This window comes from Mastigoproctus giganteus, chromosome 9 (genome assembly GCF_048544385.1).
Source record: "Mastigoproctus giganteus isolate SK-2022 chromosome 9, ASM4854438v1, whole genome shotgun sequence".
Lineage (NCBI taxonomy): Eukaryota > Metazoa > Arthropoda > Arachnida > Uropygi > Thelyphonidae > Mastigoproctus > Mastigoproctus giganteus.
This window is the reverse complement of record NC_143583.1, coordinates 112,556,856-112,582,232: the sequence shown is the minus strand read 5'-3', so window position 1 is coordinate 112,582,232 and position 25,377 is coordinate 112,556,856. Positions and strand designations below refer to the sequence as shown.

At 37.4% G+C, this 25,377-nt stretch overlaps 1 protein-coding gene across 1 annotated transcript in view; it reads left to right on the top strand.

Moving 5' to 3' along the window:
• The window catches only part of LOC150080650 (insulin-like peptide receptor), a 514,932-nt gene that overhangs the window by 448,791 nt on the left and 40,764 nt on the right, over positions 1–25,377 (top strand). Inside the window, 4 exon segments of the mRNA XM_090381758.1 lie at positions 1,442–1,541; positions 12,009–12,079; positions 21,425–21,567; positions 24,485–24,549. Of these exon segments, the coding sequence (XP_090237884.1) occupies positions 1,442–1,541; positions 12,009–12,079; positions 21,425–21,567; positions 24,485–24,549 (379 nt within the window).

Sequence of the window (25,377 nt, the reverse complement as noted above, 5' to 3'; positions counted from 1 at the left end):
CCTGTTATTCACAAGACCAGTTTGGACAATACAGTCCACTTCTTCTAGGATATTTCTTAGTACTTCCAACTGATCTAGGCACCCTTCAATGGATCCTCTATAGAAGTTCTGTTTTTTTAACCTATTCCAAATGTGGGCTTACCATCGTTTTTGAAAGACAAATATGAAATCCTTCTCCCTGCTAGCATAGGTCCTATATCACTGATAATACACCCTAGGCCTTCCTGGCTGCCTTCTAACATTCAAGGAAAACCTCATGTCTGCTTGTATTATAATCTTTAAATCTTTCTCGTCCAAAATTCCTTTAAATTCTTTGTTTCCTAGATTATTATTTTTTTAATTCTTTGAGCATTTATTATTTTTTTTTTCCCCTCTAGATTATTGTTGTTTGGTTTTTTTTTAGGAGCATTAGCAACTAAGACCATATTGCTCCGGGGATATGCGGTGGTCATTCCCTGATCTTTCCGCTCCTCTGTATTTGGTGGTCACGGGCTCGAACCCTGGTCTAATCAAGAAGCATGTGCTATGCACTGCTGCTCCTGCCCACCTGGCTACAGAGGCGCCTTTCCCTCTAGAAGTCACATCTGTATTTCTTTACCTCAAATGCAAAACTCTACATTTAGCAGTTGCCATCTTTAAGATCATATCAGTACTAGATCAAAATCATTCTGAAATGAGCATAGCATGTTGTCAGTTACTTAACATCCTACCTACATTTAAATCATCAGCAAACTTTGGCTGTACAAACTTTCCCTGTATGCTCACATCAGTATCAATGAGGAAAATTAGTAACAAGAGGGCTACAACACTGAACCTTGAGACACCCTGCATTGCTAGTTATGCGCCTCCGTAGCCAGGTGGGAAGGAGCTGCAGTGCATAGCACACACTTCTTGATTAGACCGGGGTTCGAGCCCGTCACCACCAAATACGGAGAATGCGGAAAGGTCAGGGAATGACCACCGCATATCCTGGAGCAATATGGCCTTAGTTGCTAATGCTCCTAAAAACCCAATAACAAACAAACAAAGCATTGCTAGTCCATTCAATTTTTTTAATAACAGTTCTTTATTATTTATTAATACATTGTTTACAACAAGAAATTGCAGGTATGGTTGGTACAAATTAATTTACTTAATTTGTGTTTACAAGCAGGATCTCTTAAAATGCATTAGCAGCAGCCATTTTGTTATAGTGATAGTTAAAATATCTGTTTATTCAGTATTGTAATTTAACTATTTATTCCTAAGGAGAAGTTGCTATAAATCCAAACTTTATATAACCTTATTTCTGAATTTTGCATTAACATTTGATGCAGCATGTAGGTTTTCAAATTTTTACCTTAAAGATAGGAGTCTGGAGAATGTATTTTGTTTATTATTCTTTTATGTGAATAAATAGATGAAATTACAAAGAATAATACTTTATGAATCCCTTCTCTAGGTGGACTTACCCCTGAAGTTCTTGCTGCGGTGATTGTTGCAGTAGCATTGGCTATTATTGTGTTAATTGCTTTGGCCACATGGGTTATTGTAAAGAGAAAGTAAGCATTTGTAAAACTATTTTTGCTGGATCTGTACAACCATTTCAGAAATATGATTATTTAATAGTTTATCAGCTTTGATTAATTTTTTTTTCATGTCTAAATTTATTGCAGTATCTTTATTTATATATACATTAATGCACTTTCTTTTAACACCAATGTATATATACATTGGTGTTCAAAGAAAGTGCATTACCCCTTAAAATTGTAATTGTCATCCGAATAAAGTAAGTATATGGCAATATTTCTTACAGATTGCATCAGATATGATTGACATGCTAAGGTGATGACATAATATTGCATCAGCTGTTACTTTCAGCTATATAAGCACTCTCTGCAAGAGTTGCAGTTATTCCTTGCTTGTGTCAGGATGGCGAGTTACATGCAGTTGACACCACGAAGAAAGAGTGCTATTGTTGCCTTATGTGAGGAAGGATGTTCTTTCCATCATATTGCTTATAGAGTGTCTTGTAATCTGTTGACAGTGAGTAGATTTCTTTCAAAACTCAAGAATAGGAAAAAGTTCTGCTGATAGGAAAAAAGGAACTGGACGCAAATGAGTCTCTACGCCAAAACAGGACCGCATTTTGAGGCGCTTATGCCTTAAAAACTGTAAAGCTTCTTCATCTGAGCTGAAAAGAGAATAATGGAAAGAACGTACAGGAGTGGTAGCAAGTGCGGTAACAGTCAGAAGGCGCCTCTGTAGCCAGGTGGGAAGGAGCAGCAGTGCGTAGCACACGCTTCTTGATTAGACCGGGGTTCGAGCCCATCACCACCAAATACGGAGGATGCGGAAAGGTCAGGGAATGACCACCGCATATCCTGGAGCAATATGGCCTTAGTTGCTAATGCTCCTAAAAACCAAATAACAAACAAACAAACAGTCAGAAGAAGCCCCTCCTCCTCACACAAAAAATGAAAAAGGCCCGATTAATTTGGTGTAAGGAGCATGTCAAATGGACTACTGAGCAATGGAAGTCAGTTATTTTCTCGGATGAGAAGAAATTGAACCTGCATGGCTCTGATGGGAGACAGGCGATTCACCATAGACGTGGTGAAGAATACCATCCAGACTGTACGGTGTCTACAGTGAAATTCCTTACTGGCAAATGAAATGGAGGTGCATTTCGTATCACGGAGTATGTCACCTACAGTTTATAAAATGTTCTGTAAATGCCAATGGATACCTGGCTATATTGGAAGGCAAATTGCTGCCCATTAGACCATTTCAACCTGCCAAGTAACTGCATCTTTCAGGACGACTCTACTCCTTGTCATTGGGCGAAAACTTTAAGTAGGCACTTCTGTAGGTACTTTAGTTTCATTTCTGCATTAGAGGTTCGACAGTAATGTGTTTACATTTGTTACAGGTGAAAAAATGGTTGGAAGAACTGTCCATTACAACTCTTAGCTGGCTAGGAAACAGCCTGGATCTGAATCCTATAGAGTTGGCATCGTGTGGAATCTGCAGTTGCCAGAAAGAAACCAAAGACCCTTCATGAACTTCAAAAAGCCATAATTCTTGTTTTGAACCCTGAACTATCAGTTGATTGTCTTCATAAATTGATCTTGTCAATTCCTCGACAGTGTGCTGCTGTCATCAGGGCCAGAGGCGGTTCAACTAAATATTAGTTTGCACCTGGTGAACTTTTCATTTTGTTTTCCATTTAAAATGATAAACTAAAGCAAATTGAGGGCTTCTGATAACATTTCAGCCATAATTGTCGTGTTTACCAAAACTGTTGTATAAAGGTTGCAAATGCTCATTTTGGAATATTTTGAGAGCACCTATATTACTTAGCTTTGCCTTAACTATTAATAAATATCTTTTGTTTATATTTCTATTTGTGATGTAACATACCATCATTAATGTAACTTACCATCATGAAAAGGGGTTAGAAATGTGAAATTCCTAGGTGATGCACTTTCTTTTAACACCAGTGTATATATACCACTGAGTGATCACTGAATTATGACCACCTACTTAATCCCGTGTTGGGTCACCATTCGCATGGATAACAGCCATAAGATGACAGTTACATGTCCATATTCTCACTTCCCATTCCAAAACATCTTACAGGTGTTCAGTTGGATTGAGGTCTGGCGAATTTGGAGAATAATCAAGATGGATGATATCTTCGTTGTGTTCCTCAAACCACTTTTGCACCATATGGATCTGATGCCATGGTGCATTATCATCTTGGAAGTTACTTGTTTCTATCCAAGAAAAATGCAACGTGGCAGGGTGCACGTGGTCTCCTAAGACCTGCCAGTAGACCTCATCATAGTGGCATGGTGTTTGGGGTAAGGCACCACCAGGGGTTTCGCACATCTTTGCCATAAGTACTCTTGTGAAGAAATACAGTGCTCTGTAAAAGCCAGAATTGAGTGTAGTGTGTGGTTTATGTTAGAGTTGTGTTATATTCTGTTGTGTGTCTGGCTACTTTGCCACAGAGCCCCTAGTTGCCCGCCACCACCACTGGGAGGTGAGCCAGGCAGTCCATTTTTCTCTAGCTGGTCTTCACTAGAGAAAATGGACTGCCTCCATTTTCTGTAGTGGGAGTTAAAGTGGGTAAGAAGCAGGGAGATAAGGAGAAAAGGCATCCTCCAATAGAGAGAGAAGTAGGGAGGGATCGAAGAGTTGGATCACCCAGATTCAGGGAAAGAAAATTTTGGATTGGCACTCTACTATGCAGGGCACTCTAGTCCTGCAAAGCAAAGTGCCAATTTGACCTCCCACACCTGAAGCAGTACCTGACCCACTTTACCGTATACAGGTGAAAAGGTCCAGTAACCAGGGCACCAGCAGTCTTCATGTGGTGTTAAGGTGGCAGAATGATATCTTTCCACGTGTAGTTTTGTATGGGAGTTAGATTCTTCTGAGAATCTAACTCCCATACAAAAGTTCCTTCTCTATGAAAATGCAGAAAGTTCCTTGTAGTGATCTTCATTTGTGATGCAAAAGAATTCTTTGCTGCGAGGAAAGGAATCTAGTGTTTGATGCATTTTGCTTCTAAAAGGATAATGATGACAAATGTAAAGGACATGTTCCCAGTTCTGAGGCATACCCCAGTTGTAGAGTGGATTTTCTGTGAGCCCAAGTTCTGCAAGTTTGGAGTTGCGTGATCCATGGCCAGTGATTATATATGTGGCATAGAGCCCCGGGAAGAACCATGGGGAGCTTTAGGGTAGGTGAGTATTATATTTGAAATAAATCATTTTGTTACATTGCCCTTAATTGATTGGTTCCATTTATTTTACCAGTATTGGATAAGATGTGCTGAAATATTTCTCCTGTTTGAGATTGTTAGAGTGGTCTAGGTTATAATTGAGAATTGTAGCAGGGAGTGATTTCCAATGACAGTAGCTAAGCTCTTGAGCAATAACTTCCAAATGTAGTGGCAAAGCTCCAACAAGGATCTGTATGGCCAGTGTACTAACAGTGCAGATATCTCTGGGTAGATTCCAGCTTGCATTGGTTCCTCTGAGTGATAGCTTGCTGGTACCATACTCCCACACCATAGCATGTGGCTGGAAGAAAGATGGCTTCGTACGGAGTAGTAAGAGAACGACGTCTGAGTCTCCAGTCACGCTTTGAGTTTCTGCAATCATTGATGCATATTTTCTAATTTTTGTAGTGAGGTGAACCAGGTGGAAGTAAAATGAAAGCTTGTTGTCTTGTATTACTATAGTAATACCAAGTTATTTGATTTTAGAGATGAATTTGATGGAGGTTGCCTAGTTTTACTGTGGGAGGTCTAGTAGGACTGTTAGTTCCTTTGATGAGTATTTTTCAGGTAAAATGTGGAGCATGTGAAGGGTTGACCATTTGTGGATTTTGCCAAAGGCAGCATTACTTCTCACCTCAAGGGAGGCACAAGTATCAGCATAGACAAGCAGTAGTAGGTCATCTGCAAATTGCTTTCAGTTGTGAGTGCTCGATTTTGGTGTTGAGGATTTCGTCCATGACCATGAACCAGAATATGGGGCCAAGGACTGACCTCTGGGGACATCCTTTGAAGACTTGACGGGTGGAGCGTCTGTATTTGGTTATAACCATTACAGTTCTGTTGGTGAGGTAGTTTTGCAGACAGTGATAAAGGTTGTAGGGAATGGCTGCATGTCTGAGCTGCCTAAGAAAGCCTTGCCACCATAGAAATCAAATTTGCTGGCAAAGTCAATCAAGTAGGCTGCTAGATACTTCTGTTCCTTTTGAGTGGGAGCTGCAATTAGAGAATGGAGAGCATCCTTGGTGCAGAAGCCTTGCTTAAATCCATGCTGTATCAGTGGTGGAAGATTGGCAGCAGTATAATGTTGATTGTTTCACATATATAGGAGTCTCTCGAAGACCTTGCCAAGAACAGGAAGGAGAGCAATAGGGTATAGGAGTTTGGGTGTGGCTTTGTCTGGCTTTTTGATGATCAGTCTAAGAGAGCCTAATTTCATACTATCTTCTCTCAGAAGATGCTGAGAGAAGATAGTATGGAACTGTTTGATGATTTCGACTTCAATAAGGTCATGACCTGGTGCTTTGCTCTTTTTGTTTTTTTCCAGAACTGCTGCAAGTTCAGTATCTGTGAAAGGTTCTTCAGTAGTGGAGTTCCAGTATCTGGAATTTTTATGAGTGATGAGGTGTTGGTCATTGAGGGGAATGTGATCATTGGGAAAGATGATTGAGAGTATGTTGGCCATTGACTCATCCCATGAATTAGTTAGGGAGCCATTTGAGGTTACAGTGGAGTTTACCTCCCCTCTGGGAAGCCTGTTGGTGATGATTTTATACACAATACTCAAGGGTGGGGTTTCTGTATCCTGTACGTTCAACAAGATTTTTCCACGGGGCTCTTATCTTACTATATCTGTTGTGGATGTTCTTATGTCTTTTATGAAGCTCATCCACCTCATACTGTAGCCAGGAGGCTCTGTATTGTTGGAATTCTTTTCTGGCAGTATGTACCCAATGTCTCTTTTTTGGGATTTTAGTCACCAATTTAGATGCGTGCTCATCAGGGGTGAGTTCAGTGAAGAAATCTGGTGGCTGTATGTGTTCAATGAAGAGTGTGGGGTAGCTGCAAAGAGGTCCCAGTCAGCTTTTTTCAGGGAGAATCTTGTAATATTGTTTACTCTTGGAGGGGTTGGAGTCAACAAATGGACCAGGGAGAAGGAGATTACCTTATGGTCCGAGGTGGTCTAGGCTCATTTACAAACCAGTTAGCAAACTTACGTGCGAAAGAGAAGGATGCCATGGTGACGTCTTTTGTAGATTTGCTCAGGGTATTGGAGAAAGTTGATAGTTGGCCTGGAAGGTTTAACGCTTCAAGTGAAGATGTGGCAATAAAATCTTTAAGGAGGGTTCCATTTTGAAAGCTAGCTGCAGTGACGTTGGATAGGATATTGCTGTGCCACAGGCATACCTGGTGTCCTCACCAGGTACACCTGTGGTGCAGTAGACCTCACCAGTGAAACATTGGTCCATATGCACCAGGAGTCTGTTCTTCTTGTCAGCAAAAGGTGGCCCATGTTCACCACCTGCCTGGATAGTGGGCACCATTCATGATAGGTACATGGATTCAAATTGCTTGCACCACACACACAAGGGTATTTGTTGGCATATTGCACCAGGTGTTTGGATTCATCCAATCAACACACTCATTTCCACTATTCCAGTGTCCAGCCAGCATGTTGTTCACTCCACAGAATTCACCATTGATGATGATCAGCAGTGAGGAGAGGGTGTCTCTTGGGCAATCTGTTGTGGAACCCCATACGTTTGAGTATGCAGAACATCATCATTTGGGATATTGTTCTTGAATTCCCCCATATTGTATTGCAATGGCAACTGTTGCATAATGACCTGCCATTAAGTCTGTACAACATGCTGCATCCTTTGCTCACCACAAACATCCACTTTGCATAATCCTTTACATTTCTGTCATTGGGAGGTGATTTGACCCATTTGACACCATTCTTTGTACACCTTAATCGCCGTGAGCAACTGACAAGACATGCTGTTTCTGATATGGAAGAACCTGAAGCACGAACTCCCACAGTCGTGTGTGTGTGTGTGTGTGTGTGTGTGTGTGTGTGTGTGTGTGTGTGTGTGTGTGTGTGTGTGTGTGTGTGTGTGTGTGTGTGTGTGTAAGGCATCAAAGTAACAAAGTCAAGGAACATTTTGATAATGTTCTTTGACTTTGTCTTGAAATTGTGGTGTCATAAGTCGTGATTGTCACATCATCAGTGACTTGTCCAAATATAGTAATGTATCTGTAGGGTCTGAATTAGCATGTGTTGAATAAAAAGGTGTTTTATGTGCCTCATTGCATTTTAAAACAAGTGACTTTACTAAGCAGTGAATTTACATATTAAATTTTGTTTCCAAATTATGGAAAAATGTAATAGAAACGCACAAAATATTAAAAACATTTTTCACAAGAAGCTATGTGACATTTTAAGACTCTGCAGTCGTTTGCAAATTTTAAAGAATGCCACTTGTCCATTGAGGATGATCCTTACTCTTCCTCCCCTTCAGAAGCTCTGCCGCCAAGCAGAGCTTCTTCAGAATGACCTAGATAGACTAGGCAGCTATGCTTTAATCCAGCAAAGTGTAAGGTATTGCACCTGGGGAACCGTAACCCCAAAATAATTTATATACTTGGTAGAGTTGAACTAAAGCCGGTAGTGGAGGAAAGGGACTTTGGTATTATGGTAGTCAAATATGAAGCTCTCCAAGCATTGTAGACTGGTTGCAAGGAGGGCCGATGGTGTCCTATTGATGATTTATCGAACAGTCGCTAGTAGAGATAAGAACGTCATAATCCCATTATAAAAGGCTATTGTTAGACCATACTTGGAATACTGTGTTCAAGTATGGAGACTGCACCTAAAGAAAGACATTGTTTTTCTTGAAAGGGTCCAAAGACGAGTAACTCTTTACTCATCTTTGGACCCTTTTTACTCGTCATTTTTACTCATCCAAAGACGAGTAAAAATGGCAGCTATGCTTTAATCCAACAAAGTGTAAGGTATTACACCTGGGAAACAGTAATCCCAAAATAACTTATTCACTTGGTCGAGTTCAACTAAACCCAGTACTGGAGCAAAGGGACTTGGGTGTTACGATACGGTCAGACATGAAATTCTCTGAGCATTGTAAACCGGTTGCAAGGAAGGCCCATGGTGTCCAATCGATGATCTATCGAACTTTTGCAAGTAGAGATAGGGACGTGATAATCCCATTATATAAGGCTTTTGTTAGACCACACTAGGAATACTGTGTTCAAGTATGGAGACCGCACCTAAAGAAAGACATAGAGCTTCTTGAAAGGGTGCAAAGTTGGGTAACTTGCCTGGTGAGATCGGCAAAAGGGTGTCCATATGAAGAAAGACTTCAAATATGTGGGTTTCAGAGTTTGGAAACTAGACACCTTAGAGGAGATTTGATTGAGGTGTTTAAGGCTCTCAGATGCATCAGTAAAATGAATGAGGACAAAATTTTCAAGGTTATAAATGATGCTAGAACTAGGGGACATAAATTCAAGTTACAGGGGGAAATGTTTAGATTGGACTGCAGGAAGTTTTATTTTAGCCAGCGAGTTATAAATTACTGGAATAAGTTGCCTACATGGGTGGTAGAGGCTGACAGTTTGGGGAAATTCAAAGGTCATCTGGATAGTACCTTCGGGTCAGGGAAGCGCTATGGTAGGTTTAATTTCCTTTTCTTTTACTAATTATTATTATTTATTTATTTTTATTTATTTATTTATTTTTTTTTTTTGGCCGGTGAATCATAAGCCATAGGCTTTCTTGCACCATGCGGCCACTACTAATACTAACTCGCCTGGTGAGTCGGCAAAAGGAAAGCTTGGAAACTAGGCACCTTAGAGGAGACTTGATTGAGGTGTTTAAGGCTCTGAGAGGCATAAGCAAAATGAATAAGGACGAAATTTTCACGGTTATAAATGATTCTAGAACAAGGGCCATAACTTCAAGTTATGGAGGGAGTTGTTTAGACTGGATTGCAGGAAGTTTTATTTTAGCCAGTGAGTTATAAATTACTGGAATAAGTTACCTACATCAGTGGTAGAGGCTGACAGTCTGGGGAAATTCAAAGGTCAGCTGGATAATTACCTAAGGGAGGGGGGAAATCATAGGTTGACCATTTCCTTTTCTCTTATTAATTTTTATTATTATTTTTTAATTTTATTATTATTATTATTGATTTGTTTTTATTCTTATTTTATTTTATGTATTTTTTGTTATTATTATTATTATTTTTTGGCTGGTGCAGCATAAGCTTCCTTGCACCATCGCGATTACTAATACTAACTTTAAATGATTCAATCTCTGGTATTCATGATCTGATCAGGAGTGATCAATGTTTGAACTTACTTGAAGTTGGAAAACCCAATTTCACTAGAAAATGGTATTTCTTATGATTGTATTAAAAATTATTGTCATGTCAATCATTTTTAATACAAGATTTGTGAATGTGTTGCTTCTCAATCAAGTTTATGCCCTGCATCCTCACTGATTATCACAGATAGTGGCACATTCTTGCACGTCAGGATCTTCATCGGCATGCTGCCTCTAAGTCAAACTTTATTTCATCATTATTGGTGATGAATTTGTGTGTATGGCTATGCCCCAGAAAAAAAAAAAAAGCCTAGTCCTGGCTTTAAAAAAAGACAATCTCGATAAAATGTGATGAACATGTGGTCAATTATTGAACTGGGAATACTACAATGCAGTTCTATGGTAATTGTACAGGTCTGTTTTGGTAAAACAGCCAGAAAAGTGGGCTTCAGGAAATTGGTGCTTGCCTCATGACAAATGTACCTGTGCACTCTGCACTTTCTAATTCAAGAATTTTTTGCAAAATACTCCATCATTGATATTCTACCTACTATACTTACTGGTTTTATCTCCCTGTGATTTTTTGCCCCAAGCTGAAAGCCCTTTTCGAAAGGTGGCAGATTTGCAACAACTGAGTAAATTATTCAGAATGCAACACAGGAACCATTAGCAATTCAACAGCTTCTTCCATTCTTCAGGAAGTTTCAGAAGCATTTTAATCTGTATACAGTGTTAAAGAGGCTGGTTGATAAGAGACCCATTTGAATAAGCCAGTAAGCATCATCATTTCCCAAATATTAGCAGATATTCCCTTCATCAAACTTTTTGATCTCTCTCTCTCTCTCTCTCTCTCTCTCTCTCTCTCTCTCTCTCTCTCTCTCTCTCTCTCTCTACACGTGTGTGTAGATGGGAAGTGGTTTAAAATATCGAAGATAAAAAAACTAAAACACAGGCAATATATTAAAAATTGATACTTGTGGGTTTTAAAAATTTTTTCATAAAAAAATTTCTATTCCTTTTTCATATTCTTTCAACTTTTAGTACCTTCCTTCCTTATATTTCCACTTTCCTTCTGGGTTAGCATCCATCCTGCACAGTGAATGCTTCAGCTTAATATTTTGGCATCAGAATTTCTTTATATAATTATATATTAAACTAAATCTCTTCTTTAGCACTTTATGGTATTGGTCCAAATCCATTATACCCATTGACCAGTATATTGGTCACTAATGCCAAAAATCACTCTTCCACTAACTGTGTCATTTATGCTGTCCTATATCCTGTTAGATCTTTAACCTTTCCTCTAATGCTTGTTCGTCATTGTTGATCTACCTTCTTCTTGATCTGCCTCTGGGCCTGTTATCATTAAATTTTATCTCAAATAGCTTCCTTCTTTTCATCCTTTCTACGTGGTTACATTATCTTTTGATTGCATCTTAGTTCCATAAAGATTATTATTATTTCCTCATTAACACTTGAGGATTTAATTGCCGTTTCATCCATTCTTAGATCTATTTATTTTTCTTATAACTTTCATTTTGAAGATTCAAATTTTTGATCAATTTATTTATTTATTAATTAACCAAATTCTCAACTCTGTAGGTTAAAATAGGCTTAAAAAACTGAATTATAAACATCTAATTTTGCCTTCTGGCAAATTTTGTTTCCTTCTCTTTTTCTTTTTGTTATCCATGTTGATATTTATATGTCATATAAACTGATTTTATTTCATGTTGTTACCATTATTTATTATGTATTTAGTTAATCTATATAACTAGTTGCACATCCATATTAATGCAGTAACTCATATTATTAGTATTAGCAAAATGAAGCAAGGAAGCAAAGTTCATCTAGCATCAGCTATAAAAAAATTGCTAAATATAACCCATGTCTCCACTTATTCATTTATTTGTTTTTTATCTGTCCAATTTATCCCACCTGTCATTTTAAATTTCAAATAATTTGATCACTTCCACAAGGCTAGGCCTAGGAAATGTGTTCCAATAACCAGTTAATTACTTTTTTGGCTGTAGGTAATTAATTTTTTTATATCTAGTTTGCAGTTATCCTTTCTTAATTTAAATCTGTGTCCTCTTGTTGTATATATTACAATAGATATGGACCTGGTGTTCCGGACGGGATTCTTTATGCATCAGTCAATCCTGAATATATGAGTGCTGGATTAGGTAAATTATATATTAATAATAATAATAATTATTATTATTTTTTTTTGTCTTGCTTCACATTTTTTACATTGGAAGATTTTATAATTGAATATTTTATTTAAATGTGTTATCCATAATTTATTCAATTATTAGCTTACCATTTTTGTCATTTTTCATTAAATTCATCTTAATGATTTATTTAACCATTCTTTTATTTTGAAATCAATCACTAAATTGCTTCTTATGTAGCATTAATTAAAAAAATAATTTAATAATTAAAAATAATTTGTTTCATTTAATAATTTTTTATTCTACTTTTCAAGGAGCATAATTAATTCTCTTTAATCATATTATTAAATCAAACAATTATGCAAATTCAGTGCTATTTTGCATAATTATCAAAATACTGTGATATTTTCACACTGCTAAAAAAACATTATCTTTTATTAGTTATTAATTATTAGTTATTATAAATATTATTATCAGTTCTATTAGGAAACTACATAAACAGGAAAATGGGAAATATTTTTTGTAATAAGGATAGGTGGACTAGAACCAGGTTATGTCTGCTGGGAGCAACAATTAATGATGTCACCAACAGATTGTTGAATTTTTAAGAGTGGGGGGATAAAGAGAATATTATTATTCATGTGGGGACTAAAGATATTAAACATAAACGATCTGTTAGACAAATATAGGACCATGCTGAAGAAATGCCATGAATTAGGTCACAATGTCTATGTGTCTGCAATTCTGCCTAGACACGATAGGAGGGATCATATGCTGAAAGCCTTGTGGATTAACTCAAGACTTGAAGGACTTTTCCAGGTTTTTGGGGAGAAATTTTTATCAGTTTGGCCTGCACTTGAGGGTAGAAGGAATCTGTTTTGTCGAGACAGGATACATTTAAACAAAGGTGGTGGTTTTTGCTAGTATTATTGAGGATACCTTAAAGGTCCAGGGCAACTGCTAGTTTGGGGGGGACAAGGGTAATGATCCAAGTAACGTTTGCACATACCTCAAGAGTTCTTGTTTGTTACCGCAACAGTACATATTAGAAAGATGTTCCGAAGGCAGAAACGTTTCAAATGAGTGGGTAGCTAATTTTTTTTTTTTTTTTTTTTTTTTTGGTAGTTGTTGGCGCATCGGCTTCACTTTGATCCAAGCTCGAGGCAGGATTCGAACCCGTGACTTTTGGGTTGCCAGGCAGGAACTTTAACCCGCCTGGCTAGCCTGGTCAGCGGGTAGCTAATGCCAGGGATGCAAGCTTAAATAACTTTAAGGGGTGTATCAGGGTAGTTAACTATACAAGAACACTAAGTCTTAATTGTTTATACAGTAATGTCAGAAGCGTAGTCAATAAAATGAGTGAATTCCAACTGCTGGTTAGACAAGTAACGCTGACATAATAGGGCTTACAGAAACGCGGTGCCACCCAGAGATAGGAGATGATGAGTTTCAGTACAGTATGTACAACGTATTTAGGAAGGATAGAGCAGATAGAAGGGATGGTGGGATTGTGCTTCTTATCAAAAGCAGCCTGAGCTTGCAAAGAAAGCTTTACCAGATTTAGACGTTTTGTTTGCTAGTATAGAAGTATGGTGTATGGTGTGAGATAGTTGGAAGCAAAAGTATAATGAGAGTGGAAATAATCTAAAGGCCAGGTGATTGTGAAGATTATGATGAGAGCCTCTACATGCAAATGGAATGGCAAGTAAGCGTGAATGTCTTATGGCTGATTTTAATTTGCCTCTAATTGATTGAAGTAAATGGGAAGGAAACTCGACATGGAGGGCAATTTTGAAATCAAATAGATGATTGTTATTTGCATCAACATGTCAGGGAAAGTACTAGGGAAAAGAATATTCTAGACCTGATCATCTCCCATTAATCAGATGACATAATAGGGCTGTCAGTACAGGAACCAGTAGCAGGAAGTGATCACAGAGTTCTACGGTGGACAGTGGAGAGAGAGAGAGAGAGAGAGAGAGAGAGAGAGAGAGAGAGAGAGAGAGAGAGAGGCAGGCAAAGGAATGGGTTAAGAATTTCAGGAAAGGAAATTATGATGCCTTAAGGTGCTACATGGCCTATATTAACTGGGTAGATACTGCACAGAGAGTGAATGCAATTGAATTATGGTATACCTTTAAAACATTAATCACAGAAGCCTTGAATGTGTATATACCATTAAAAAATACTCCACGAGGAGGATTCCAAGTTGGAAGAATACTTGAGCAGAGAAAGATGGCATGAAAAAGTTACAGTGCAATAAAAAGTACTGAAGTCTATAAGAGCTACAAAGTAATCTGTAATAGTGCCACAGAGAAGATTAGGCTGGCAAAGGCAGATTATGAGAAATCACTGGCAAAGAGTGGGGATAAGGAATTCTTCACATATATAAATGCAAAGAAGAGCAGGACAAACCAGTTGGACCTTTATAATTGGCGTGGTAAGTATTAAATATCCTAGCTGATGTTGCAGATGAACTCAGCATTTTCTTTCCATCGATATTTACTGAAGAAAAACCCTTTATGTCAAAGATAAATTTCTCTTTGACATAAAGGACCCCAGGAGCCTTACTGGCTTACAGGCCATTAAGGCTCCTGGGGTTGATGGCATATACCCTATAATTTTAAGGGAGGTGGCAAGTGAGTGCATTGAACCATTGAGACTAACTATGAGAGTCTCAATGGTTCTAACATTGAGACTAGACTCTGGAGTGATTCCGTTGGATTGGAAAAGTGCCAATGTATCTCCAATACATAAGGACGGTTCTAAGAGTGAAGTGGGAAATTACTGACCGGTTGGTCTAACTTCAGTAGTAGGGAAAATCATGGAGGCAATGATCAAGGGTGTAATTCAGGATAATTTAGATAGAGATGGAAATCTGAAGGAATCTCAGCATAGTTTTATAAAGGGAAAATCATGTTTAACAATCTGGTTAGTTATTTTCACAGGGTCACTCATGAGCTGGATTTAGGGAATAATTTCGACATTGTTTATTTGGATTTCAGCAAAGCATTTGACTCAGTCCCAAGTGAATGGTTACTTTATAAGTTGGAACAGGTTGAAATCACAGGGAAGATCCTTAGATGGATAGCAGGATGGCTTTAGGGCAGGAGGCAGAGAGTTGTAATAAATAGTTATTCCTCAGATTGGGTGACGTAAGAAGTGGGGGTTTCTAAGGATCAGTATTAGGGCCACTGTTTTTTTTTTTTTTTTTGATTTTCATAAATGACATCGATGAAGGGATAGAGAGCACGATGTCTGAATTTGCAGATGATGTAAAGATTGGCAGAATAGTTAACGATCACCGCCAAGCAGAGCTTCTTCAGAGTGACCTAGATAGACTTTAGGGATATTCAGAAAAAAGGCAGCTATGCTTTAATCTAGCAAAGTGTAAGGTATTACACCTGGGGAACAGTAACCCAAAATAACTTATACACTTGGAGTTGAACTAAAGCCAGTAGTGGAGGAAAGGGACTTGGATGTTATGATACGGTCAGACATGAAGTTCTCCGAACATTGTAGACAGGTTGCTAGTAGAGATAAGGATGTCATAATCGCATTATATAAGGCTGTTGTTAGACCGCACTTGGATCAAGCTTCTTGAAAGGGTCCAAAGACGGGCAACTCACCTGGTGAGATCGGCAAAAGGATGTCCATATGAGGAAAGGCCTCTAATACATGGGTTACTGAGCTTGGAAACTAGACACTTCAGAGGAGACTTGATTGAGGTGTTTAAGGCTCTGAAAGGCATAAGTAAAATGAATGAGGAAGAAATTTTCACAATTATAAATGATTCTAGAACTATAAATTATAAATTACTGGAATAAGTTACCTACATGGGTGGTAGAGGCTGACAGTTTGGGGAAATTCAAAGGTTAGCTGGTTACCTTTGGAAGGAGGGAAACGTATAGATTGTCTATTTCCTTCTCTTTTATTAATTATTTATTTTTTAAATTTTTCTTCTTATTTTTTTTTTTTAATTTTGATTATTTTCTTTCTTTTTTTTCTTTTTTTTTTGGCTTGTGCAGCATGAGCCATAGGCTTCCTTGCACCATATGGCAATTACTAATACTAATATCCAACTATTATTAGTACCCTGTATAAATTTAGTTGATAATAATGATTTTCTTTATTATTATTATTTCTTTCCCCCCTCCATTAGTTACTTTTTGATGTACATTGTGAGAAGCATTTCAAAATATTGCTACATTTGCAGCATCTTAAAAAAAAAATGTAGAATTTTGGCCCTTTTTGTACTTAATAAGAATATTAGTAGAACTAGTAATATAATAATGAAGAAATAAAATAGAAGAGGCCTGTGGCACTGGGTTCCATAACTAAGAAATAAATTCAGTTCGTCCGGTAAAAGCAGTAGCTAAGTATATTTTATGACAATAGCTTTCGAGATAACGAATCTCTTCATTGGCTGTAGAAGTACATACACACATGAATATATAAATATAACATAAAAACATTAGGAATGGAATGAGCAGTGTGTGCTCATGTTGAGTGACAGAGCATGTTTTTATGTTACATTTATATTTATACACCGATGAGCCAAAACATTATGACCACCTACCTAATATGATGTTGGTTCTCCACGTGCAGCCAAAACAGCTCGTACCTGACGAGGCATGGATGCTACAAGATTTCTAAATGTGTCTTGTGGTATCTGGTACCAACACATAACCAGCAGATCCTTTAACACCTGTAAGGTCTGTAGTTGTGACGCTGCAGATCGGAGTTGCTGTTCCAACACAAACCACAGATGATGGGATTGATGTCTGTAGAATTTGGAGGCCGGGGCAATACCTGGAAGACTTTCTCATGTTCCGCAAACCAGTCTCGAACAATCCAGGTAGTGTGGGATGGCACTTTATTCTGCTGAAAGATGGCACCACCAGAGGGGAAGGCTGTTGCCATGAAAGGGTGTACCTGGTCAACAATGATGTTTACTTAAGTGGTAGACGTCAGAGTGCCCGGCACATGGATGACTGGACCCAGGGTATCCCAGCAGAACATTGCCCAAAGCATGACACCACTGCCATCGGCTTGTTTTCGCCCTACAATGTATCCAAGCACCATCACTTCCCCAGGTAAACGACGCACACGTACCCGGCCATCCACATGGTGCAACAGGAAACATGATACATGATTCATCAGCCAGCCAGACGACCTTCCAATCACCCAAGGTCCAGTTTTGATGCTCGCGTGTCCATTGTATGCACTATCGCCAGTGAACCGTGGTTAGCATGGGCACTCAGAGCAGCCTGCGGCTAATTAGCCCCATTTTCAGCAGGGTTCGATGTATTGTGCATGTGACACATTATTCCCATTACCATTTTTTTTTTTTTTTTTTTTTTTTTGCTGATGCTGCATAAGCTCCTACACTTGCTTTCTTGCATCATGTGCTACTACTACTACTACTACTACTACTATCCTTGGACTCAGGGGAGGTTCCCACAGACTGGAGATGTGCAAATGTGTCCCCAATTCACAAAGGTGGATCGAAGGGTGACACGAGTAATTGCAGATGACACAAAGGTTGGCAGGGTTGTTAATGACAGTAATGGCAGTGTGCTACTGCAACAGGATCTAGATAATTTGGGCAGATGGGCTAAGAAGTGGCAACTGAAGTTCAACCTTGACAAATGCAAAGTACTGCATATGGGTAGAAGTAACCCCAGAGAAACGTACCAACTGTGTGGTACCACACTTAAGGTGGTAGAAAATGAAAAAGACCTGGGAGTAATTGTGCAGTCAGATATGAAGTTTTCTGAGCAATGCAGACAGGCTGCTAGGGCAGGTCATGGGGTTTTGTCAATGATATATAGGAATTTTGCTAGCAGGGAAAAGGAGGTGATTGTCCCTCTGTATAAGGCAATGGTCAGGCCATGCCTTGAGTACTGCGTACAGGTCTGGAGGCCTCATTTTAGGAAGGATGTAGATTTGCTTGAGCGTGTACAGAGAAGAGCAACACGATTGGTGAGGGGAATGAAGGGATTCTCTTACGAAGAGAGGCTTAAGTTCTGCAAATTGCAGTGGCTGGAGACTAGGCGCCTGTGCGGTGATCTGATTGAGGTCTATAAAGCCTTGAATGGGTTGAGCACGCTGAATTCTGATGGGATCCTTCCACTTGTTCAGATTACGAACCTACGGGGACATAAGTTCAAATTAAGAAAGGATAGATGTAGAATAGATGTGCGGAAATTTGCCTTTAGCCAGCGGGTGGTTAATTGCTGGAACAAACTTCCATCTGTCGTTGTGGAAGTTGATAGGTTAAATAAATTTAAGGAGGAACTGGACAGGCATTTGGAGGGAATGGTGTGTTTTTTTTTGGCTGATGCTGCATAAGCTCCTACACTTGCTTTCTTGCATCATGTGCTACTACTACTACTACTACTACTACTACTACTATCGCCAGTGAACCGTGGTTAGCATGGGCACTCAGAGCAGCCTGCGGCTAATTAGCCCCATTTTCAGCAGGGTTCGATGTATTGTGCATGTGACACATTATTCCAATTACCAGTTAGTTATGCCACAGTCGCCCTTCTGTTGCCCCGTACCATCCGGGAGAGCCTTTGCTCACCTCGAGCATCAATGAGCCATGGTCATCTAACACCTCACCGGCGGTTTGTGGATTTTCCCTCCTTGGACCACTTTCGGTAGGTACTAACCATGGTTGACCGTGAGCATCCCATCAGCTATGCCGTTTCAGATATTCTCTGACCTAGTCATCCGGCCATTACAATTTGGTCTTTGTCAAACACGCTTAATTCCACTGCCTTTCCCATCTGAAGAACAAGAGTAACACTGATTAATGGAGCTCAGTATCATGTGTTTTTTATACTGTGTACCAACCCGCGCACGCTCCGAGTGAAGAGATTTGTTATCTTGAAAACTACTGTCATTAAATATACTTAGCTACTGCTTTTACTGGACAAACTAAATTTATTTCTTAATAATAATAAAGATTTATTAGACAAAATGTGTGTGTGCATGTGCACACAGTAAATCTCTATGTCAACTTAAAGTTAAATAAAAAATATTGCTGTTTTAAGGAAATAAAATAAAGGTCCACCTATATTTATAACTACACAGAATAACGGGAAGAAATTTCAGACTTTCTGAAATTAAGCGAACCCAGCAAAGAATAAAATCTGAAACATGATATTGTACACAAGGGTTAACAGAAATTATAGTTTGAAGAAATTTGCAAATAAATAAAAATAGAGAAATGCCTTCCATGTGTGAAACAGATGTAAAGAGGAATAACTCTAATAAAATTCTAAAAATTTAAATAAAACTCAAAGGGCCGGTGATGTTGCACACAATATTGTGTTTTTAAGTTTTATTTTTAATTATAAAATTTAATTAATTTTTTTTTTTAAACTGATTTACAAAATTATCACATTCCTATTTCTTCAAATTTTTCAGATATATTGCAATCACAAATTATAGAGTTGCATATTGAGACCACAGTAGATGTCAATTTTGTTTTTTTTTCCTACACATCTATTATCCCCCCCACCACCTTCTAGACATGTCTTGGGATTTTCATCCTGCAAACACATTTTTCTGGGCCAAGGAATGAAAAATACACATGGTGACTATAGTCAACCTGAGTTCTTCCCTTTTTCATTCATTTATCCATCGGGGAATACACTTTCTCAATAGTGTCTTTAAAAATTAGACTGCACACTTCATGGTATTCCTTAGATGACAACTAAACAATGTACCTTGTGTAATCTATAGTAAAGTGAAATGAAAACAGAAAATGCTTCACATATCATCATTTCTCTAAATGGCGAAAAGTATATGGGAGTATATAGGATGCCCGCAAACCTCCTTTACAAAATTAAAATGTGTCGTTATGCGAATAGGCTACATAATACAAACCTGAAACCACTCCCAAGTGATAGAGGATATCTTAATGTTTTTATTAGCCGACCGGGCTAGCCGAGTGGGTCAAGTACCTGCCCGGCAACCCAAAGGTCGCGGGTTCGATTCCCGCCTCGGGCTTGGATCAAAGTACTGCAAAAACCTTGGGAGGTGCAATATGGCCACAGAAGCCGATGCGCCAACAACTACCAAATCAAAAAAAAAAAAAAAAAAAATGTTTTTATTCACCAAACAGAAAATGTGCATGCTGCAGCAGATGGTAGCATAATGCAAAACTGTAATCGTTGCAAAATTTACCATTCCCTAGAAGGTGCAATGTGTACTTTGGTTTAACAAGCTGCAGTGTGTCACAACTATTATATGTAAATTTCACCTGTTTAAAATGAATCCATGAGTAAACTTATGGTTCTGCAATGATATGTAAATTTCAAAAAGGAAACCTGTTTGAGTAATCATTCTGTTGGAGGTGGTAGTAGCCAAACCCAGTGATGACACAGTGGAGCTGGTTCAAGAAAAGTTTGACAAAGATAAAGGAATCCATATGATGTTACAGTTGTCAGCCTAATGTTTCAAAATCAACAGTGTGTAACAAATTATATAGCAACTTGAGGATGAAATTACAAGTTACAGAAGCTATAGATTCGCAGCAAAATGAAAAGGATGGAATTTCATTCAGAAATGTTTCAGTGAATAATCTTTAGTGACAAGTGCACTTGTCATTGAAGATGGTTATATCATTGATCATACCACTAGGAAAGTAAACAAGCAAAATGGAAGAATATGGGGACACAAAAAAGCTACAGGAAATTTTGGAATACCAATGTGACAGTCCAATGATAACTGTCTTTTACCCTATAACTATTGATTTTTTTAAAAGAAAAATGAAAGAATGGCTCTTCTTTTGTTATAATCTTGAAAATGAACTTAGCCTAGTATTAGTGCAAAAAGAAATGATATGCTGAATAAATGAGTTATTGCAGCATAACAGTGCTAGGCTACATGTGACCTGTAAAACAGTTGTGCAGTTTTAGAACTTCGATTGTAAATCTTGCAATGTTCTACTTGCCATTGCTGATGCAATTTCACCAAATGCCATTGCGATCTCTCTGGTAATGAAGATCTTGTCTGATCTGACAACTAAGGAGTTTTGGCATTTTAGATATTTTGAAATCATTTTAAAGGTCAACTTTAAAATGTTTAAAGGTCAATGACCTTTAATCATTTTAAAGGTTCTTTCTCTTCTTCTATCAACCAAGTGATAGAAGAAGAGAACTTGCTAGATATAAGGAATCCTTGTAGGGGACAAAACTTTGTGCAACATTGGAACTCTTGTATTAACAAGAATGGTGATTATGTTGAAAATTGATAAAAATAGTTTTATTATCTAGTATATTGCATTTTTTGGTAAAATTTCTTTCTAAATCACTCTTGTATATATCAAATTTTTTATTATAGTTTATGAACCAGATGAATGGGAAATACCACGAGAGCAGATTACTCTTCTTCAGGAATTAGGGCAAGGCTCATTTGGAATGGTTTATGCAGGGGAAGCAAAGGATATTGTCAGTGGAAAGCCACTGGTCAAGTGTGCTGTAAAAGTAAGTAAGAAGGATGAATTTTTTTATATTTTGAAATAAAAGAAATTTATTTTTAAGCAACATTCCAAAATTTCTTTTTTTATGTTGGTTTTCTTAATGAAAAGAATAGGAAATTACAACTATTTTGTAATAGGCTACTTTGGAAAAAGTTACCTTTGAATTTGTTCTTTAGATTAGCATTCTGCATCCAGTGTACTTCTAGATTCTGCATTCAGTGTACTTCTAGGTGGATGGATGTGTTTCAATTATAGAAAAGGGAATAACATGGTTATTCAGAGTACAGTCAACAAAAGTTATAGGACTCAATTTGTTAAAAGTATCGGAATATCAAATAGGAAACTTTTTACTTTTTTATTTATTAAGAAAAGAAAAACTATTCTTGAAATTTTTACTGCATTTTAAATTTGAAACTGCATCAAATTCTTTTGTTTCTGATGTAGCCCAACTTTTTAAATTCCAATTCTGAACAGTTAAGCCACTTTCACAAGACAAGTAAAAGCTGAATATATAAAATTAAAAAAAAAATTTTCCCCCTATAAACCTTTCTGTTGTCTTTCAACTTTTTCAACACATGATCTATGAACTCAAAATAGTGTGGCTCCTTGGAATTTTCTGCTTTTTGCCAATTGCATTACTGTGAATTTATCAGACTCTTACTGTGATTTCAGCTTTTGATGGCGCATATTATGCACTGGTAGAACGTTCAGCTGTTCTGCCTAGACTTTCTAGTATTGGATTCTCGTCATTTGTGATCATTTTGTCTTCATTCAGATCACAGAGACTTTCTTTTTAAGGTTGATTCACTTATTGTATTTGTTCTGTTATATCAAGTAGAATAAGTAGAAAATCATCATTTCTTTTACAATGTCTCTTTAATACTTGACATGTTTAATTTCAAGTATTGAAGAATTTTTTTCCTAATTTTTCATATAGATTTGCAGCAGTTCTTGAACTAAAAATAAATGAAAATATATTAGAATCATATTCAGTAAAATTTGAATTCTACAATAAATTAATAATATGAAAAGAAAATGCTGGCATCAGCATCATGTGTATTGCAGTTGACTTGTATTTGTAACAATGCAAAAAAGAATCCAGTAAATTAATGAAATCACAGTAGCAACTTCTGGATGCCTGTCACTAGATGACAGTACATGTTCAGCATGCTCCAGCATTTTTAATAACACCAAGATGTGAAAACATGCCTTCTGCATTGGTTGATAATAACAGACTGTCATAAGAGGACATGGAGGTAAAGTGGGACATATCTAAACACATTATTATGCTTTGTTGCAGTGCATTCTGTTTTCTCAACGTTGAACAAAGAGCATAATTTGGATACTTTTTAAGCAAACTGTGTAAACAATTAAGGAATGGCAGTATAATAGTTAAAAAAAAAAAAAAAAAAAAAAAAAAAACAGTTCACCCATCCGTAATCTCCATGAATTTAGCTAGTTCTTCCTTGAATTTATTCAACCAATCCACTTCCACATCAACAGATGGAAGCCTGTTCCATCTGTTGATGTGGAAGTGGACAATCAACCACTCACTGGCTGAAGACAAACTTCTGCACTTCTATTCTGCAACCACTCTTCCCCAGTTTGAATTTATGCCCCCTCATGTGTGTAGTCTCAGCAAGTGGAAAAATATCATTAACATTCAGCTTACTCAATCCATTCAAGACTTTAAACACCTCAATCAGATCTCACCACAGGTGCCTGGTCTTGAGACACAATTTGCAGAACTGAAGCCTTTCTAGGTAAGAGCATCCTTCTGTTCTCTTCACCAGTCTGGTGCCCTTCTCTGCACCTGTTCCAGCAGATCTACATTCTTCCTATAATTAGGCCACCAGACCTATATGCAATACTCAAGATATAGCCTAACCGTGGCCATATACAAAGGGATAATCACCTCCTTATCTCCACTAGCAAAGTTTCCGTATATCATTGACAAAACTCCATGAGCTGTCCTGGCAGCATGTCTGCACTGTGCAGAGAATTTCATGTCTGTCTGACTGTACAATAACCTCAGGTCTCTTTCATTCTCCACTATCCTGAGCATAGTAGCACAGTTGATAAGTTACTTCAGGGTTACTGCTACCCAATGTGATGTGCATTACCTTACATTTGTTAATGTTAAACTTCATCTGCCATTGCCCAGCCCATCAACCAAATTTTCCTAGATCTTGTTGCAGTAGCTCACCCTGATGACTGTTGTTAACCATCCTGCCAGCCTTTGTATCATCTGCAAACTTAGACATTAAGCCTTATACCTTCATCGATATCATTGATAAACATTGAAAACAACAATGGACCCAGTACTGAACCCTAGGCAACTTCACTAATAACATGAGTCCACGAAAAGCAGTGCCTTCTCTGCCTTCTTCCACTTAATCATTCCTTTATCCATAGCAGTAACTTGCTGTTAAACATTGCTCCAGTTTGTACAGCAGTTGTTTATGTGCAACAATATCAAAAGCCTTTCTGAAATCGTAAAGCTGCATATGCAAATTTTATAACATAAAGCTTTCAGTGTTGGAGAATAAAATGCTGTAAATCTCTTTTTTTTCCCCTTTTTAACTTTTTAAAAGAAAAATAAATGAAAATTTATTTTCAAAATTTAATTTCAAATTTTTTTTATTTTTTTTTCAAAATGCAGAAAAATTCTGCTTTTCTTTTCAAAATGCTGAAAAAAAATTTCAGCTTTTTGAAATTTCTGCTTCCTTTTTCATACATCCTCTGTTTAAGATGATGAGTAGTGTATATGAAGATCTAGTTAATTAAATTACATACCTTTTTTTTTCTAGTTCTGACTTTTCTGCTGGATTTGTCATTTTATTGTCAGTAAATTATTTAAACTTTCCATTTGTAGCAATCAAAAAAAGTTGGTAATTTTAAAATGTGAATTTTATTTGCAGACAGTAAACGAAAGTGCATCTTTGAGAGAAAGAATAGAGTTTTTGCAGGAAGCCTCAGTTATGAAGTAAGTGATGATATATAGCTGCAAATAGCAAAAGTTCCATTTAGAATGAGAGATGATTATAAATGTTAAAAATATAAAATGAATGAGTATAATTTAAGGTAAAAATTAAAAAAAAAAAAAAAAAGATGCTTTTCAGTATTTTTAAATTACTACTATATAGACTTGCCCTTTACCTAATCACGTTCAAGTGTACAGTATGTGCTGCACATATTTGGCATGGATCAAAAGTGTGTATGGTAATTTTTACTTATACACACCTTAACATGTGTAAAGAATGTACATTAACATGTGTAAAGAATGTGTTAAGAAAGAAGGTACATTATTAAGTTTTGTTACAGTTCAGTTAAAAAAATAAATTGTGTGGCAGCTTATCCCATATAAACAGATATTAACACAGAAAATATTTTCTTCTATGTAATATTTCTATGATGACAGTTTAAAAGGTTTAAAGATGAATTTGAGTCAATAACAAAGATGGGGTAGGCTAGGAGTTCATCCATTTGCAATAACTGATCAAGGTGTCAACACTGCTGCTGTAGTACTTGAAGATTGGCAGGTGACTGAAAAGTTATATAGTACACACTCATTACACATGAGTTCTGTCTGTGCACCTTAGGTCCCAAGATTTCTATTGCCAGAACAAACACATGTGCATTGAGATTTGTTTGGCGACAAGGTACTGTAGGTTGCGATAACTTGCAAAGATTTTAATGGCAGATAAGATCTGGTTTCACTATTAAAATTATGAAAGCAGAAATCCTATTGTATGCATCAACTTCTCTGATGCTAAAGAAAGCAGAAGTGTCTCATCTGCTGATAAAGTTACAG